This window comes from Coenobita brevimanus, chromosome 57 (genome assembly GCF_032717465.1).
Source record: "Coenobita brevimanus isolate Jiangsu-jjx chromosome 57, ASM3271746v2, whole genome shotgun sequence".
Lineage (NCBI taxonomy): Eukaryota > Metazoa > Arthropoda > Malacostraca > Decapoda > Coenobitidae > Coenobita > Coenobita brevimanus.
This window is the reverse complement of record NC_137010.1, coordinates 34,278,279-34,298,544: the sequence shown is the minus strand read 5'-3', so window position 1 is coordinate 34,298,544 and position 20,266 is coordinate 34,278,279. Positions and strand designations below refer to the sequence as shown.

Here is a 20,266-nt window from a genome sequence, read left to right as displayed (position 1 = left end):
CCTTCTCTCTGTCATGATTCCAGTAGACATGCGGCAGAGTTGGTGGTAGAATAAAGTATAACTGAATACACAATAAATCAGTCATACAGACAGCTATGTGTATTCATTCATACACTTACTCTAGCACTCGTACTCCTACCACATGTACACCAGCCATCACAGGGAAAAAAATCCTTTGCGGCAATTATGAATTATTTAACATCTTCAGTGTGAAGAGACACTTAAAATCATCAAGCAGTAGTAAGAACATAATTTTCAAAACTTAACCCCCAAGGTCGGTCCCCGTTCTGGAACGTGTGTCATGGGGGCATCAGTCCCCATCCCAGAATGTTTAGACACTCTTACGTCCTCAGCCAATGCTCTAAAATAAATAATCGTAGGACATTGAAACACCACTCATTTTAAAACTAAAGAGTTGTACTCTGCTGGGTATAAAGATTTTTATGATAAGGTTAATAGTCTTCACAGGAGTGATTTTTGAAGTATCACCTAATTCTTGCAAAAAACGCCCGCTCCTGACGGTCGACTTTATAAACAATGCCTGACCCCAAGGGGTTAAACACAGTATTTCTGATGAGTGTCTATAGTGTACTCTGGATAAAGTCATGCTGAAGGCACTAACATGACACAATACTGTAGTCTAGCCATCATTCCATCATCGTGATGCACTTGATGCTCTGATGCCTTCTGCTCACCCTACCAAAATAGCAGCTACTAACCTCTTCAATATAGTGGTATCTTCTCCATATTATTCTTCATTCATTCATTCATTGCCAGACACCAAGTATCCCAAACGGGGTGGCCAAGGGCTTAGAGTTAATTGTTTTACAGGGAGGAGCACTAATCCTCCACCAACCCCACTTGACACGTAGGGAGAATTCGAACCAGCGCTTGCAACTGCGTGAGTACAGCAGCTTACCAAGTAAGCCATTCTGCACACAAGACATTTTGAGATGGAAGGATGAAATACACCCCTCATCAAAACCTTCAGCACAAGAAGGCTCTTGTAAGTTGAATAAAATAATCTGCATGGCTGCACAATGTGCAAAAAGCTGCCAAAAATTGTCCTGGCGTAAACCTTTTATTCAGATGATGTACAGTATTTTCAAATATATTTATGCTGTTGTTAGACTACTGTATATATTGTCGTAAGTCTTCTCATGAGTGAGGCATTAATGAAAACCTCCAGCTCTAAAAGCTTCATAAAGTCATCTGGTAAAAACAATACATTTAAAAATATGTCTCAGTAGTGAAGGGATTAATGGTGTGTTGTTGATTAGCTGGTGGTAGTGACTAGAGGACTGCATCTCATATGTTTAAAAGGCAATCTTGCACATCTTCATTGGCTGTTTACTCTGCATATTACACCTTACTATTCTCTTGTAAATTATACATAATTTATTAATATTACATAACTGTCCATTGGAGAAAGATTGGGAAGGTATGAGCTTGAGCAGATGGAAGGGGTGGAAGACGTATGTAAGATATTCACGGAAGAGATAGGCGCAGCGTGTGAGGCGGTCTGTGGAGTGAAGAGGAGATGCAAGGGTGTGCAAGGGACAGCATGGTGGAATGATGAGGTGAAACGAGCTGTGGAACAAAAGAAGAATGCATATATTGAATCGTTAGCGAGTAGAGGTAGGGGAGAAGATGAGAGAGAGAAGAGAGAGGTATTTGTAAGCAGAAGGGAGGTTAAGAGACTGGTGAAGGAGAGTAAGAAGAAAGTGGATGAAGAGTTTGGGAGGAATCTGAGTGTGAAATGGAGGGAGAGTAAGAAATTGTTTTGGAAGGAGGAAAAGAAAGTAAGGCAGTGTGAAAGGAGAAATAGTAGGGGAGTGAAAAATAGGAATAATAGATTGTTGGTGGAGAAGAGAGAGAAATTGAGGAGATGGAAGGAGCACTCTGAGGATTTGTTGAATGTAGAGAGTGAGAGCAGTGCGAGTATAAGTGGTTGGGGAATGGCTGGGAGAAGAGATGAGAGGAGGGAGGAAGAGATCAGTAGGGCGAAAGTAGTGGAAGCGATGAAGAAGATTAAGTTGGGAAAGGCCCCAGGAATTGATGGAGTGTGTGGTGAAATGCTTAGGTATGGGGGTGAGATTGTTGTGGAGTGGATATGGAAGTTGTGTAGATTGGCTTGGGAAGAGGGAAGGGTTCCAGAGGACTGGAAATCAGGTATTATTGTTCCTTTATACAAAGGAAAAGGGGAGAGAGAAGTATGTGGTAACCATAGGGGTATTTGCCTTCTTAGTGTGACTGGTAAAATATATGGTAGAATACTCATTGATAGGGTTAGGCATATGACAGAGGAGCTAGTTGGAGAAGAACAAGGGGGATTTAGGAAGGGAAAAGGGTGTGTAGATCAGATATTTGTTCTAAGATGTTTAGTGGAGAAGTATCTAGAGAAGGGAAGGAAAGTGTATGCTGCCTTCATGGACTTGGAGAAAGCTTAAGACAGAATAGATAGGCAAGGAATGTGGAAGGTATTAAGAATATATAGAATGGAGGGGAAATTGTTGAGTGCTGTGAAGACTATGTACGAGGGAGCTAGGGCTATGGTGCGAGTGGATGGTGAGCTGAGCGAGTTCTTTGATCTAAATGTGGGACTGAAACAGAGTTGTGTGATGTCTCAATGGCTGTTGAATATATACATGGATGGGGTTGTAAAGGAGGTGCAAGGTAGGGCAGTGGATGTGGGGGTGGCTCTAATGAATGAGGGTGAGATTTGGAAGATTCCAGTGTTGCTGTTTGCTGATGATACAGTATTGTTGAGTAAAGATGAATGAGCATTGCAAGGTTTGGTGAATGAATTTGGGACAGTGTGAAGGAGGAGGAATCTGAAAGTTAATGTAAACAAAAGTAAAGTTATGGTGTTTGAGAGGAATGAAATCACAGTGTGCAGTGAGGTTGGATGGTGAGGATATGGAGAATGTGAGTGCATTCAAGTACTTGGGTAGTATGATGAGTAAGGATGGAACTTTGGGGGATGAAGTGCGTGAAAGGGTACAGCAGGGAAGGAAGGTTGTTGGTATACTGAAAGCAGTGATGAGAAATAAGGAGGTGAGTATGGAAGTTAGGAAGTTACTGCATGATAGTATTGTGATCCCTACCCTGAAGTATGGAAGCGAGGCATGGACCTTGCAAGAGGGGAACAAGTCAAGAGTGAGAGCGGTGGAAATGAGTTACTTGAGAGAAGCATGTGGAGTGACGTGGAGGGACAAGTTGACGAATGAAGAAGTGAAGGAACGTTGTGGGGTGGATGTGGATGTGGTTGAGAAGATTAGGAGAAATACACTGAGGTGGTTTGGACATGTGAAGAGAATGTAGAATGAAAGACTGACTAAGAGGGTGTATGTAGGTTAGGTGGAGGGAGGGAGAGGGAGGGGTAGACCGAGGATGAGGTGAAGGGATGGAGTTGAGAGGTATATGAGGGAGGGGGGGAGTGAGTTGGGGGAGGGTAGTCAAATGGTGGGTGACAGAGTGACTTGGAGGCGTTTTGTCTGCAGCCACCCTTTGCAGGATTAGGGCGTCGGGCTATAGATAGATAGACAGATCCATTGGTGGTAAGTGGGGGTGCTCACCATCCACTCACTTGATACTGTGCTGCCCTCGGGTGTCTGCCCTTACCTCTCTTCCTTCTATCCTCTTCTGTCTTTCTTTCCTTCATTCTTTCCTCTTCCTTCTGCCTATGGGTGACATTACTCTCCCTCCTCTGTCTTTCTTTCCTTAATTCTTTCCCCTTCCTTCTGCCTATGGGTGATTCTACGCTTAGTGACTTTACACTCCCTCCTCAGTCTTTCTTTACTTAATTCTTTCCCCTTCCTTCTGTCTATGGATGACTCTACACTTAGTGACAAGACAAATGGTTTCCTGTACACCAGGAAACCATTTACTACGCTGGGTGGTAACCATGTAACCAACTTATGGCGCCTGGTGGTTTAGTGGGTAATTAAGGTGCTCCACTTGGTTTGAGCCTGTGTAGGTTTATATCCAAGGGGTGGTTGGGGTTTCTTGCTCAAGTAATGTTGCTCAGGGATGAGTGAGGCTGGTCACTCTCATCTTAAATGTCAAGACCAACCTGCCTAGCCCCGGGCTCCTATGCTCCTCTTGGGGCAACATAGGATTGGATGATGGATGGATGGATGCATAACTATCCATCCATCATCCATACTGTGATGCCCTGTTATGAGCATGGGAGCCTGTGGCTCAACTACTCAGTCCATATTTTTACAGCAAAGGGATCAGTCTCTTGTCCCTGAGTGGTAATGTGATGATAATTCATTCTAACCATCTGTAGTACCTGTATCTGAACCTTTATGGACCAAACCACTTGGACTGCCCTAACTCACGGTTTTCATAAGATAAAAGAGAATATTAGTGTGCCATTTGCAGAATTAAATCAAAATGGAAGTGGTGCAAAAAAAAGCCTCCCAAGTCCATGATAATACAACCCAATAGACTGGGTTAATGAGTAAAAAAAAAAAAAAAAAAAAAAAAAAAAAAAAACTAGCAATATGAGAGATAAAACAAAGTCAGACAGACAGTCAAGTCATGGACTAACCCACAGTCATTAATGCATACTGAATAATGTTGCTACATATACATGGAAGTGACACCAGGCCTAAAAATTCTATAAATGTTTTTTGCAAATTAGTTAAAATGGCAGTGTCGTTCAAAATTTATTACTTTTCAAGATACAAGAAAGATCTACCCATAATGCAATGCTCCTTTCACTGAAGTCTCAATTAATACTAAAACAACATAATGGAATTTCTAATACAGTGTCATAAATAATATGTGCCATTTCAACCAATCACAAGTACTAAACACAGTCTATGCAATTTTTAGGCTAGTACCTCCACCACAGAAAGCAGGATGTGGCCTCTTAAACTCTGAGTCACAGCAGAACCATCTCACAGACAGGAGGGTTGTTGGAATTAAAAGATAATAACAATGTTTGAACTTGGAGGAACTATAAAAAAAACACTTGGGCACACAAGGGGTAACAAAGGTAACAGAGAAGTAAAGGTAACCGTGGTATCCAAACAATAATGTGCTCGAACTGGTGGAACCAATAGATGAATAACTGGGACAAAATCAACAAAAACTGTGGCATGAAAATGACAAGAAAATATTTTTGATAATGAGGCAACTGGCAATAAGTTGTATGAAACTGGGTTAAAATGTATTAATGCTGTTAAAAACTTACTTAGGTTCACCAAAACTGAAAATACTATTAACTGGCTGAGTGGCGTCATAATAGCTATAATCTTCAATCACACAAGCAAAAGTTGTGAGGGAATTATGTGTTACAAAGAATGTGAAGAAGCAACAAAGGTTGATGCTAAACAAAGGTGCATGGCACTTGGAAGTGTGGTATGGAAATAAAGACATACAACTGAATAATATGACTGCACAAACTACAAAGCAAATCATGGAACTGCATGTAACACATTCGATGTACATCAGTGCAGGTAGCACAATGATACTGCAAAAACAATTACTAGAATGTGTTTCTGGAAAATGTCTTAAAAGCACAACAGTAAATATTTGCATTTTGATTTGTTGAACAGATTTATGATACCTGTCCTGTTTTTGTACAGCACACATGAAAATTTTTCACAAAAGCATTATGGGGTAAGCATACTGTATATACGAGTGAGAAGAGTAGCTTAAATGATCATTTGCATACGTAATCGACCAAGATCAAATCAAATCATCAAAGAAAAATGCCTAGAAAAATCAATCTTAGAAAAAAAATCAACTCTAATTTCAGAGAACAGTTTATAGGTATTTGTTTCAATGCACATTTGCTTACTGTGTTTATTATGGAGGATGACACAGTTTACACAGCCTACATACCTTTGCCACTGACCTGACACATACTAAAAAAAAAAGTAAACAACTAAATAAAAAAACACTCCTACAGTTAGTGTGGAGGGAGGCTGGACCAGCTATAACTTACTGGGAAAGAAAAAAAAAAATACAGAAAAAAACTTTAAACATCAGGCAAGAAAGGAAGATGAAGGAAGCAAAAATTCTGGAAACAAAAATAAAGCTGAATGGAGGTGCAGTCATAGAAATAATTATAAAGTAAGAGGTAGAGGAGGGACTGGAGGGACATGTAGAGGGCAAGACGATCCAAACTTGAGTGCCAAATGAATGATGATGAGTGAACAAACTATAGTGGGGAGGAAGTCAAATCATGCAGTGCCACAACAACTACTGTGGGTAAGCTGCATGCAATAGGGTGGTGGGGATGGCAAAGATTTGACCGTCAGCGGTTCACATCACACACTATACTCTCCACTGAAGTGTCTGCCACAAACAGGCAAATAATATATTATCTGAGGTCAAGGGATGCAATTAATTCAAAATGGCTGTCATTTAAGACCTCAAAACACACAGGACTGATTGCCATATCTCATGGCAATTTGAATTAATTAAACTGTATGATAATTTACAACACTGTTTATGTGATACTGCATATGAAATACATAACCTTCAAAATTTATATTAACAATTAGAACATTTATGAGGCAAAAAGACTGTATGTGACTTGTTAGCCGTAACTTGGTGTTCAGCAGCAAAAGGCTACAATGCACAGGATGATGCAGCTTTAGGCTGTGCACTCCCTACTTGGAGAGGCTAAGGAATTGCTTTTATTAAAAGACTCTGGCTGGTGTGTGTATGGTCCTTTGCAAGTAGACACACAAACACGATCTATAAAGTAAATGGCTCCAGAAATTTTGGTCACTACGCAATGTAACAAGTTTCATAACACTGCATTATTGCTTTTTTCTGTACAGCTCAACTGAAAGTAGTTTTCTTTATTGGAAATGAACACGAGCAATGCCAGGGACAACAAATCCAAGTAAATAGGTCTGGAAGACTATCTGAATCTTCTAGGGTAAAATAAACAATAACATAAGATTAATCAAAGAGCTATTATATAAAACAAATAAGAAAATAATTTAAGTATTTTAAGGTAATACTAAACAGTAACATGAAATTTAAGAACTATATAACTTATAAATGATTATAAAAGATAAAACATATCTCTAATATCTCACTTAACATGACTAGCAACACTAACAAAATAAAACACCAAATTAGATCATGACTCTTCTCAACTGTGTGGAATATATGCAACAACTATAATAGTTACAAATACACGATTAAAGAAACTTTTCTTAAACTTGTGTGCTTATATTCCTAAAGCTATGAACTTTTTAATAAACTGCTTATGTACTTATAAGTACTCCACAGCGTTTGTGTTAATAAGGACTCCACACTGAAAACCTTTAATAACAAGAACTACACTTTCCTGCATTGGTAGATTGAAAAATTTACTGAACTACAAATCCCAGTTTTAAAACCTAATCTGAGTTACAGTAGTTTACCCAACAGGCAAATGTCTGTATTTATAAACACAGAATGAGTTAAGCTAAGAAAAGACAAACAACAGGGAACCATGGTCATCAGGAAGTAAAAGTTCCTTACATTTATGATTTACAGTAGATATGTTACACATGTCATAAATCTGCATCAAAAAGCACACTGAATTTGCAGCCATTTGGTGCATACTTGGAAAAAATTTACAGTCTGTTCTCTGTAGGTCTTCCAGATCTATGATGATGGTGATTTAACCAAGTGAAAATATTAATAAAATACATCATGTATTTGTTTGAATACTGGAGAATAAAAACAAAAGAACACTAGGAAATGGGAATGGGGGGGGGAGGGCAAAGAGGAGGGGGTCAAATCCTTCAACAACTAACTGAGAAAGCAAAGCAGAAAAGAGATTGAAAGAAACTAAAAGCCAGAGAGACAGAGATAGTGAGAGGACTGTGCTGTGACTCTGAGTAAACACAACAGGAGGCATACCCTTTCTCTCTGAGGTGACGGCTGTGCTGGAGGTGGTGCTGATGGTGGCGCCTGATGGTGGCGGTAGGAGTGGTTGCGATGGTGGTATTTTTTATGACTGTGGTGTTTCTGGGTAGTGGTAAACTTTTAAAGGGCAGGGATTTTGAAGGCTGTATTGGTGGCTGTAGAAACTGTTACTGACAGGTGATTGTGGATGTTCTGATAAAGGTAATGAGCGGTACAGTCATTGTGGAAGCTGTCTTGGTGACTGTGGTAATTGTAGATGTCAAGAGAGAAGCAGCAAGACAGAGGTAGTTGTGATAGAAACTGTGGTAACTACAGACTATCAGAGGAAGACTGAAAGACAGAGGGAGTGACAGGTAGTTGTGGAAGATACGCGGTATTAAATCACTGTAGATGTTCTGAGACGTAGCAAGACGGTGGTTGTGGCTGGGCACCTTCAGAAATTCTGAGAAAAGTAGAAGGACAGGGAGAATGCAGGGTACCTGTGATGGTGACTAGTAATTACAGACAGTCTGAGACAGAGAGACACTGGTAGTTCTGGGTATGATTCTGGTATTTCTGGAAGTTATGGAAATGGTTGCAAGATAATCACAGTAAAAGGACAAATGGGCTGGTAATAACTACAGGAGAGCCAAGAATTCTGAGGGCTTGAATATTGGGTACATGGATGTACAATTTCAACGATCACTCATTTTATAGTTCTACTTTTATATACAGTATTCCTTTTCCTACTGGAAATGACCCAGCTCATATATTAGTAGTAAATAAAAGTTATGATGTTAATATTTCTGGTTATGGCAACTGAAATACTGTATCTATATCAATGTGGTCATGTTGGTAGTATGTACTGTAGTGGTTGACTTCAAACTGCCAGAAATGAGTTGGCAGCTATACTATACATTCAAGCCATGTTTTGCAGGTCCTGAGAGGCAACTAATCCATAGGGCAGAGAAATACCACTTTCTGTTACTGAGGAAGTGAACTGCCCCCAACCAATGCTCTATGTATGGGTGTGGAGGGATTTTAATGTGTAAAGTGAGTAGTGCATGTAGAAATTATGTTGAAGTGATTGTGCTTGTAAGTCTGCAGACTATACGTCACTGAAAGGAACTTCACTGAACATGTGATTATGAAGGAACATACTGTGTAACTGAGATAGCAGTTCTGGTAGTTTTTGCAGCAATGGCTGCATATAGTGGTGGTGGTGGTGGTGGTGGTAGTAGTAATAGTAGTAGTAGTAGTAGTAGTAGTTGTAGTAGTAGCAGCAGTAGTAGCAGTAGTAGTAGCAGTAGTAGTAGTAGTAATAGTAGTAGTAGTAGTAATAGTACTAGTAGTAGGAGGAGGAGTACAGTAGTAGCAGCAGCAGTAGTAGGTGTAAACTGTGATAGCACTTGTAATGTAGTTGTAGCAGGGATAGTATTTATAGCACAGACAGCTGTATTTATGGCAACAGTGGTCAGGATAGCAGTGATGCCTGTGATAGTAGTCACAGTGGTAGTACCTGTATTAAAACTTTAGTGTGATGGATAGAAATATTTATGTTAAAAGGTACAGTTATGGTGGGAGTAGTACATGTAGTAGTGATGATGGTGGTGGTGGGTAGTAGTAGTGGTAGTAGAGGTTTAAGTTATGGTAGCAACGACTGTGGTCCCTCTAGTGCCCATTGACTGTGGTTGTAACATTACTAGCACCTTGAACTCCTTCAATAAGATGACATCCTTTTATTCTATTCAGGCTACCACCAGACAACCTTACTCTGCTTAAAAAGGATCTAAGTTGTGAGGGGGTTAATTAAGGCTTTATCTAACCCCTCCAGTTTGAAAAGTCTACCTTAAGCAAAAGAAAATTGTATGGTAGTAATAAGAATAATGTAAAAAGGACATCATCAAACTGAATGGGTGAACTGTGTTAGCTACGGTACAACTGAATTTGTCACGTCATTATTATGCTTGATAATGTTGAAAACTATGAAGAGTGGCTGATGTAGTTTCTAATAACATGTTGCTAAGTGTGTTGTGTTTTCATGATGTGTTGCTCACTGTGTTGGTATTTGTTTACTAGCTAATGTTTGGTAGTGCTATGAGTGACCATTAACTGTGGGTGTGACCTCACTATCACTGGTGGTGGTGGTGGTGGTGGTTATGTTGTTGGTGGTTGCTGTTGCTGTGTTTGTGGATGCTGTGTTGTTGGTGTCTGTTGCTGCTGTGTTGTTGGTGGTTATTGCTGCTGTGTTTGTGGATGCTGTGTTGTTGGTGGTTGTTGCTGCTGTGTTTGTGGATGCTGTGTTGTTTGTGGTTGTTGCTGCTGTGTTTGTGGATGCTGCTGCTGCATTTGTAGATGCTGTGTTGTCTGTGGTGGTTGGATTAGTTGTGCTGGTAGTGTTGGTTGCTGTGTTGAGGTGTGAGAGGTTGTCGTCCTGGGGGATGTTCCACACTAGAAGGTGGCTCGCAGTGTCCCGATCCTCTTCCCTCTCATCAGCTGTTAGGTGTAAACAATCACATGCATGCAAATACACACACACACTCACTCATATCATCATCACAGACACAAACTTAATTATTACCATTATCACACACACACACATACATATATTCAAATGCATATATTCATGGGTGCTCTCCACCTTACAAACTTAACTGGAATCAAGAGTTGGTTTGCAACTCAAAAAGTTCCAAAGTCAAATTCACTAATAACTGAGGCCAAATATGTAAAAATCATTGATGAACATTCTGAACAAAGGTAGAAACTAAAGTACCAGTGCTATTAGTGAACTAACTGCTTCAAATATATGTGATCATCTACATCATTATCAGTATTGAAAAAGAAAAAAAAATTCAAAATAGTTCACCTCTCCAAACATTTGTAATTCAAAAGTTTGTTCACAGGAGAGCAACTGTACATAAACAATCTTGCACGCACACATGTAAGAACACATAAGCTATTCAGTAAAACACCCATGAATGAAGTGAGTGTTGTCACATACATTCACATATTCACATGCACACACTTATGAATCCACCCACACATAACCCCCTCCCCCCCTCACACACACACACACACACACACACACACACACACACACACACACACACACACGCACACACACACACAAATGAACATAAGAACTGCTCCAATCTGTTAACCGGAACATAAAGCTGCAATACTATATGAATAATAATGCATTCGGAATGGAAACATGTTCATTAAAGAAGCCATACAAGAAAAAATAAAACCCCTACCAGATTTAAAGACTACCAATGATAAATAGAAATGGATACCATTTCAGGTAGAATTAGAAAGAAGTACTATAATATTCGGTATTCACAAAGTTGGTAGAATGCTCCCCAAGAGACTAAAAATAATCTTTTCAAAGAAGCAGACACACATCATAATCCATTAAAATAAAATATGCCATTAGATAACTAAGGCAAAATTTAAATCACTAATCAAACAAGCATACTACCTCCATAACAATAACGGTAAAAATTTTCAGCAAATAAAGTATGATGAAAAATAAAACACAAAAACAGATCGCTCATGAGCAAGCAGAAAAAGCAAAATCCTAACCATAACAACAGTGAACATAGGTACCATGAGAACGGTCTGCACTAACCAAGTCTGAAGTCAATGTATCCCTCGCCTCCTGAGATGACCAACATGTTCTTGGGCTTCTTCTCTTCATCTTTCCTACCCTCCTCCTCTGTCTCCTCGTCCTCCTCCTCCCCTTTGGCTTTGATGGCGCGGGAAGCTGGCATGGCAGGGAGGGCGGCTGTAAGGGCATTGTATCCCCCTGAGCCTGAGGGTGCAGTCAGGTAGGTTTAGAGAAGCAGGCAAACATAAACAGAGATCAGCTGATGGGGGACAGGCAAACAAAAACAGAAATCAGCTGATGGGGGCCATTTTGGAGGGAACGGGGCAGAGGCTTGTCAGCACGGATATTGTCTGGGAGTATGAGAATAAGTGCGAAAATAAGGAGTGTGGGATGGGAGCAGCTATGTCAGGGAATGAAGCAGAGTGCACAATTAACCCCTTCAGCCCAAGGACATCTCTTAGTTTCTCACTCTTGCTCACTCCAGACACCATTATTCAGTTTATGAAAGACATCTAGGACCTAACTTTAATGGACATTAGAGGTTTTCTAGCAAGTTTTCCCAAACCATTTTCATTCAGAAGACAGCACACTAATACCCTCTTGTATGTTATGGAAGTAAATTATGGCCATATTACAAAGATCTTTCCAACAGACAAGAGACCAGCAAGGTGTAATATGCCAAACTGCAAAATAAAATGGCAAAGGAAAAAGCGCTAGTAAGCTTCCTAATTCATAAGGATACAGTCCTCAGTAATAGTGGGGTTACTAAAGACTATATTTAATCCCTTTAGTTAAAAACTCTCACAAAAGCTGAACACGATCGCCTGAAAGTAGCAAGAATGAAAAAAAAAAAAAAAAAAAAAAGTTATCTGAGTGAAGTTGTTAAGGGATTGTGTGAAGTGCCAAACAGAGAGAGAGTGGGATGGGATCTACTAGGTTATGACATAAATGGAGTGCTTAACATATGAAGTACACAGTGCTTAACAAGCAATGTGAGTGCTAAATTAGGGGACTGCAAGGGTATAAGCTTGTGTGGGTGTGAAGTAGTATGCTCAGCAACGTGATATGAGTGTAAGCATATAGAAGCAATGGTGAATGTGTAAATTTGTGTTAAATATATAACGTGAAAGCATGCAAGCTAAGTGGTGACTGTTAAGAGATGAAGTACAGTGCTCAGTGAAACTACATTAACTAATACAACTATTTTAATTCCTCTGTCAGAGGACATTATATTACTGTAATCGTGCTATCTCTGGATCTATCTATTTATCTATCTATCTATTTTTCTATCTATTGCCAAATGCCTTAATCCCATAAGGGGTGGCAACAAAAAAGCCACCTCCACGTCGCCCGGTCCCCCGCCATTTCACTGCCCTGCTCCCAGTTCACACCCCCCCTCTCCCATATAGCTCTCCACTTCATCCCTCCAACTCATCCTTGGCCTCCCCTTCCCTCTCCCCCTCTCCACATACACTCTTCTTGTTAGTCTCTCCCTCCCCATCCTCTCCACATGGCCAAACCACCTCAACATATTTTTCCTAATGCTTTGTATCACATCCACACCACAATGCTCCTTCACTTCCTCATTTGTCAGTCTGTTTCTCCAAGTAACTCCACATGCTCCTCTCAAATAACTCATTTCCACTGCTCTCACTCTTGACTTGCATCTTTCCAACAAGGTCCAAGCTTCCCTTCCATACATTAGAGTTGGTATCATGATGCTGTCATGCAGTGACTTTTTTTACTTCCACACTCACTTCCCTGTCTCTTATCACTACTTTCAAAGAACCAGCAACCTTTCTTCCTTGCTGTACCCATTCAAGCACTTCATTCTCCAAACTTCATCCTTTCTCATCATGCTACGCACGTGCTTATATGCACTTATATTCTCAATCTCTGGATGATTTCATAAAATCGTTTGGCAGTACCCTGATTAAAGTGAAAATAAGTTATCATTCTGAATGGGTAATAAGTAAAGAACTCGATAAACTACTAAGTCTCTGGGACACTCTGTTGGCACAGCAAATATCTGAGGACAGACTACCAGCACCTGAAGCTAGGTCCATCAGATGACAGAATCTATGTGGTAGTTGGGGGTGCCCATCATCCACTCACATGATATAGTTCTGCCTTCAGGTGGAAACCAAATGGTTTCTGGTAACTATGGGAACAATTTCCTAAGCTGGATGGTAACCATATATCCAACAAATGCCTGGAGGTCTAGACAGTTATGGTGCTCCAACCAGATGGAACTTGTAAGGTTTTCCATCTGAGGGATGACCAGGGATTAGCTTCTCACAATGTCACTCAGGGGCCCGTGATGCTGGTCACCCTTGTCTTATATGATGCGACTCAGAAGTCTAGCCCTGGGGCTCTACACTCCTGATGAGGCAAAAAGAACTGGATAATGGATGGATGGGAATTCTCACCATGCTGCACAAGCTAACTTCTTGAAGCAAATGACATTCTACTGGAATATTCTTGTTACATCAAGACAATCTTACTCATCTTTGGAGGAAACCCTTTGTCCTGAAATGGTCAATGGAACCAATATCTAACCCCCAGAAAAAAAAAAAAATAACATTTAACTGAACAGGTTAAATGATTACAAAATCCTTGACGTCGACTGTGGCATGACTGAGCAAAGCAAGTCTGCCATTTGATGGAGCAGAGTTTAATTCCTGGTGTATATATTCTGATACTTTCTCTGCACATTACTCTACAAGTGAAACAATTAGTGAGGCAAACTGCTTTACAATGAATGAAAAATAAGACAAAAGGCAGGAAGAACAGATCATTTATGTATCAGGGGGAAACTTTCAAAATATACTCTATTTTCTCCCTTATAAAGTGTTACACATATACTACAGCTAGTGCTTTCTTAAGTAATTCTTTGCAAAAGGTTCCTTCTGTTTACATCCTTTAGCTACAAAGCCTGTATCATACAGTAAACCCTCAATATAACAAACTAGTTGGTATCAGACCCTTGACGTTAAAGCCGAACACAATGTTGCTCGGTAATTTCCCAGGAGTTGTGGCTTTTACCGAACAAAGATCGTTAAATAAAAAGCGTCGTTCAGCCATACGCTCGTGCACAATTAAAGCTCTATTTACTAACATGTGTTTATTCTCATCTTTCAGGAAGTAATTGCACTGAAATTAAAGACTTCAAGTAGGCCTTGGATACATTTATGTTCATTCACTGTTTGGTATTTACAAGGAAAGTGTGGCTAAAGAAAAATTGCACTGTACATTAACTGCTACATTACAGTAAATACTACATATTAGAGAACAGCAAAGCAAACAGTACAGAAGGTGTGTGGTGTGTGTGTGTGTGTGTGTGTGTGAGGGGGGGAGGAAATGCCACAGTGATCGGTATTTCCCACACATCCACTCTTTTCATTCATTCCTTTTTGAAGACTCCAACATGCTTGCATGCATCGGTCTTGGTCAATTAATGGCAGCTCTCCATGCTGCTTGAGCTCTGGCAGCTTCCATATTCAGTCCCTTATCCCTGAGATCACACTCAGTGACCTTGTCCCAGGTTTTTTTTGGCCTACCTCTCGCAACCCTATCCCTAGCATTAACTCTTCTCACTTTCTGCACCCAATCATCATCCCCCATCCTCTCCACATGCCCAAGCCACCACAATCTACCTCTCCTCATTACAACACCAATACACTCCAGTCCTATCCTACCTCTCAACTCTTCCATCGTAAACCCAGCCACCCCAGGCCTCGCACTCATGGACGCACTGCACATCCACCTAATCATTGTCATTTCTCTATGTCTGAGCCCACGAATATCTTCTTCCTTTACGTCCCAGGTCTCACTACCATACAGTATTACACTCCTAACACATGCTGCATACAAACATCCCTTAGCATGGAGGGAGAGCCCTCTCAATATCAGGAGAGGCAACAGCTCCTTGAAGTTCTTTCAACCACTCCTCACTCTAGCCACAGAGTTCCAGCCCCACCTCCAGCATATAACATGTCTCCCAAATAACAAAACTCTTCCACACACTCAAGAGATTTGCCAGCAATTTCAATCCATTCAAGCCTGACAATCTCCACCCATTCTCCCCAACATACCACACACAATGAAATCAGCATTACCTCGCTTTCTACCTCTAATACCACTACATATCTTATGCACCCACTTATCACAGACACTGCACAAGACGGAATTACTTCCCACACCCTTGTGGCAAACTGCACATGGCCACTCTCCCTTTTCTTTGACAGTACCGCCACCAGCCTTAGATACCATTGCTTTTGTTTTATCTGCACTTACTCTTAAGCCCTTGTCGCCCATACCATCTCTCCACTTCCTAAATTTTTTCCTCAGCCTTCCTTTCATTCTCTGCTATCAACACCAAATCATCAGCACACATCTCCCAAGGAAGTCCATTTCTGAAGTCACGTGGAAGGACTTCAAGTACCATGATAAACAACAAGAGGCTCAAGACTGACTCCTGGTGCACACCAACATTCACAGAAAACTCATCACTCAAATCTTCATTCACCCTTACTTGGGTGCGAGCACCCATGTACATGGGTTAAATGAACATAATGGTCGACCAGCTTAGGGTGGTCAATAACCCTTTAAGTCCTAATCGCATCAATTGATGTGATTTGAGTTTTATGCCAAAATGCCTAATCGCATCAATTGAACGCAGCCTGTAAAAAACTGCGGAGCGCTTGGTCCACCCTGATTATGACGTACATGGCTTCAGGCCAATGAGAACTCGGCCCTGATGTGGCATGAGAGGGGATTAGACCAACCCAGGCGGTGGGGGGGGCACACACCTCTCGGCCACCTCCATCCCACCCTCTACTCCACTCCCTCACGCCCTCCTTGTCCCCTATCACTCTCCCACCCTGCACGCAACTGCATCTCTCCTCCCACAACATCCTGTGTCCCTTCCCACCCTCTCTTGCCCCTCCTCCCTCCCTGCTAGCCTTGTCCCCCCCCCCAACCCCATCCCATCTCTCCCTCCTTGTCCCTCACTACCCTTCCAACCCCCAACAGGCCCCCCGAGTGTCAGGCCTGATGTACGTACCTGTTTCATATTATTTCTACTTCATCCCAAATTTTTACACCTCACTCTGTTCATTTCTCATTTCGTACCTACCAGTTTCTGTACATACGTAGTTGGAGAATGCTGCATGTTGTACTACATACAACGCATCTTTCCCTCCCCCCCTACCTGCCAAGATTAGCACCTCTGAATGGTGTCCATCTGTGTTAGTTTTCGAAAGACTATGAGGCCTTGTAGGGCTGCTCCCCACACCTGTTTCATCTCCCCACACATTCAAACACACCTGTTTTCATGCCTGGTGTGATAATTTCCAATGAAATGGAGAGTTTCCACAAAAGAATTTGGTTGTTGCCAAAACTGTAATGATAAGTGTGATGAAGTGTACTGATAATGTGATAATTGTAATGGTGTGATAAATGTGTAACGAGAAGTTGGGACAGAAAAAAAGAGAAATCGGAAACAAATTATTGCTTTTTTTGTTTTTTTCCTTTCTTGTGCATGCATTTATAGCATTATTCAACTTTATTTTGATGTCCTTGATCGTTATAAACATTTATATGCGTCTGTGTTAGTTTTGGAATGACTATGAGGCCTTGTAGGTCTACTCCCCACACCTGTTTTATCTCCCCACACCTATATACACACCTGTTTTTATGGCTGGTATGACAAATCCCATTGAAATGGAGGGTTTCCACAAGAGAATTTGGTCGTTGCCATATTTTTCTCCCCAAATACCACCAAGGCCTTGTAGGCCTACTCCCCACACTAGTTATCTCCCCATACCTACATACTGTATACACCTGTTTTCATGGTAGATGTTACAGAACACAATGAGATGCTTTCTTTTCATGCGAAAAGCTGGTTATTTCCAACCCCCGTACCTATAGGCCTACTCTCCACAGCCTACTTTATCTCCCCACAGTCTAGTAATCTCCCCACACCTACATACATCTGTTTTCATGGTTGGTGTGACAAAACACTTTGAAATGACCTGTTTCAATAAGAAAAATAGGTAGTTATCAAAATTTTCATGTTTTTGATTGTTTTCGAGGGGTAACTATCATAAACTTTTTTTGAACTTTGACGTGCGATTGTGAAGTAACCATTAGGCCTACGGGGGTACGGATTGCATTGTCAGGTGGGTAAATTCTTCCTCTTTAGCCAGAAAACAGTCAATTTGCCCTTGGTGAAAGTCGCCAAAACACCCCTGAATTGAGGTTGTGGGAGGTACCCTACCTGAAACAATTGTGGTCTTAAGGGGTTAAAATTTAAATTCATTATGAGAGAGTTCAGTATATCGAGGGTTTACTGTATGACAAAGCCATTTCTATCTCCAGTTACACTCTGCCCATATAACATTTTTTCAAATGCCCAGACTTACAATACAAACTCAACTGAAAATTACTGGTACTGATCTTTGAAGAACAATTATTATCCAAGCACAAATGAGTAAAAATTTAATGAACTGGAAGTACAGTATACCATCAAATAAACTACAAAATTATGTTAAGAGAACACTGGATTACCCATAAGTTAGTGAAAGGTAATGACAGATAAAAATTTTACTGTAGATTATGCAAAAGCAAATGCAGTAAGATAAAAAAAAAATCTGAATGTCTTAGACAGAGGAAATTATTACATCAAGGACTGCCACTTGGACTCTTCACCTAATGCCCTTATAAGAATTCAGAGGGAGATTTTCTTTTTCTTTCTTTTTTTTTTTTTTTCTCTCTCTCTCTGAGTGCACAGGAAGCTTTGTGAGGAGAAACATGTACTGAGGAAAATGGTGAAGGTGAAGTATGCATTAATCTGTGCAACTGCATGTGTTAAGAGGAGGTAAGTATATGTGAGGCAGGGGTAAGTACGTGGGGAGAAGAGAGGGGAGGGGGAATATATAAAAAAATATGCTACTGTACTGGGGGGGAAAAGTGTATGAGAGGAGAATGAGAGGAGTGTGTAGAAAGAGAGGATGTGAATGGGGATGATGGGGAAGAAGAGAAAGTGATATGGTGTGGGTGGGAGGGTGAGGGGAAGAAAGTGAGAGGGTGTGTGGGAAGCCATAAGCAATGTAAAATTAATGGAAGGGAGAGGGGCAATTCAGCAGATGTAAGTTATAACACTCAATAATGACAAAACTTAAGCATTCCATTAAATGACAGCAATGACATGAAAATATTGCACACATAATTTACAAACATTACATTCAAAACACAATACTTAATGAATCTAATCTATCATAACAAAACTCTTAAGCATCTTTTGCGTACTATTAACCCTTTGACTGCTGATACTTCTCTTGGTAATACAAAATTCATGCGAGTCAGCCTCAATAAGAAAAAGTGGTATGTCTTTGACACTGAAAGGCTAACCAAAATACTGTAGCTTTAACCCTGTGACTGCAAGGACTTGTCTCAGCAGAATAAAATGAGCTGGCACTAAAATGAATAAGGAATTTTAATTTGTCCTTTGCAGCAAAAAGGGCTACCACATAGTTTTAACTCTCTATGTGACAAAATTTCTCACGTGAATGAAATCACAAGGGATTAACCTGAATAAAATATCCAAGAGCATCCACAGCAGGGAAAGGGTTTTGAGACAATATTTCAACCTACCGTAAAAGTTACGTTGAATTAAATCTAGCTGCCATAAACTAGTGTTACTTGATACCTAGCATAATCATCTAAACAAAATCAGAGTGGCTTTCATTTTCAGGACACTGCAGCAAAACAAATTTTTAGAAGCATACTGATTGCAACTCTGATGTTAAACAACTAACTCAGTTATTGAAGGTTGGTACAGAAATGATTAGATATATATATAGTCTCAGGGTTGTATTCTAGTGGGTTTAGGAGACTTCCTAACACCTACAAACACTCAGCATTTGCTCAAATGACAGCCGTATTTGGGCTGTTCTTCGCTTTTCTCCAAACCAACAATTTAGTGTTGACACACATGTAATTATTTCATGGTCTGACAGTTTGCTCCTGCAAACAATGGAAACAATTAAGGGTCATTTAGAAAATTTCAATCAATGTGAAACTGAAACGGGCCATCTGTGACCCAACCGCAACCATCCTCCCAAATTTAATAAAAATCCTTTTTCTAGTTTTGGCTTCCTATTTCTCCCATCTTTCCTGTCACTTCTTACTGCTTTTCTTTCCCTTACAGGTGGCTTTACATCCAGTGACAAGCCAAATGGTTTCATGTAAGCCAAGAAACCATTTACAACGCTGGGTGGTAACCATATAACCAAACCATACATGCTCCCTATGTGTCAACAAGTGGGTTGGTGGAGGGTTAGTGCCCCTTCCCATAAAACAAATACCTCAAAGTCAATTGGCCACCCCTTACGGGATTATGGCGTCTGGCAATAGATAGATAGATAGACAGGTTTCACTACACATACACTAACATAGGCCAAGGATTACAGTACACCCTATAATAGCCCTCCCATGCACGATGACGCACAACACGTCAAAACAGTGTTGGGCTGAAGGGTAACCAATAATGTGCTTTGACGCACTGTCAGTATTGGTCTGAAGGGATGCCGACTAGGTAATTTTTGACAAAAATATTCACCAGAAATTAAGTTTTAGCATGAGGTGCGTCAATCTTTGGTGCACCATAGGGGAGGGTGTCAATTTCAAGGCCAACACTCTCAAATAGTCGGCTTCCTCTTGACTTGAGGTAGAGGGAAGGAGGGATTTTTGGCAATTTATTTGAAAACTATTGGTCATATTGGA

General features: G+C 40.6%; 1 protein-coding gene across 1 annotated transcript in view; it reads right to left on the bottom strand.

The window, feature by feature from the left end:
* syd (JNK-interacting protein syd) overlaps positions 1 to 20,266 on the bottom strand; it is a 466,678-nt gene that overhangs the window by 37,850 nt on the left and 408,562 nt on the right. The window contains exon 27 of the mRNA XM_080274254.1: positions 11,501 to 11,683. Within this exon, the coding sequence (XP_080130380.1) occupies positions 11,501 to 11,683 (183 nt within the window). The remainder of the gene's footprint in view (positions 1 to 11,500; positions 11,684 to 20,266) is intronic.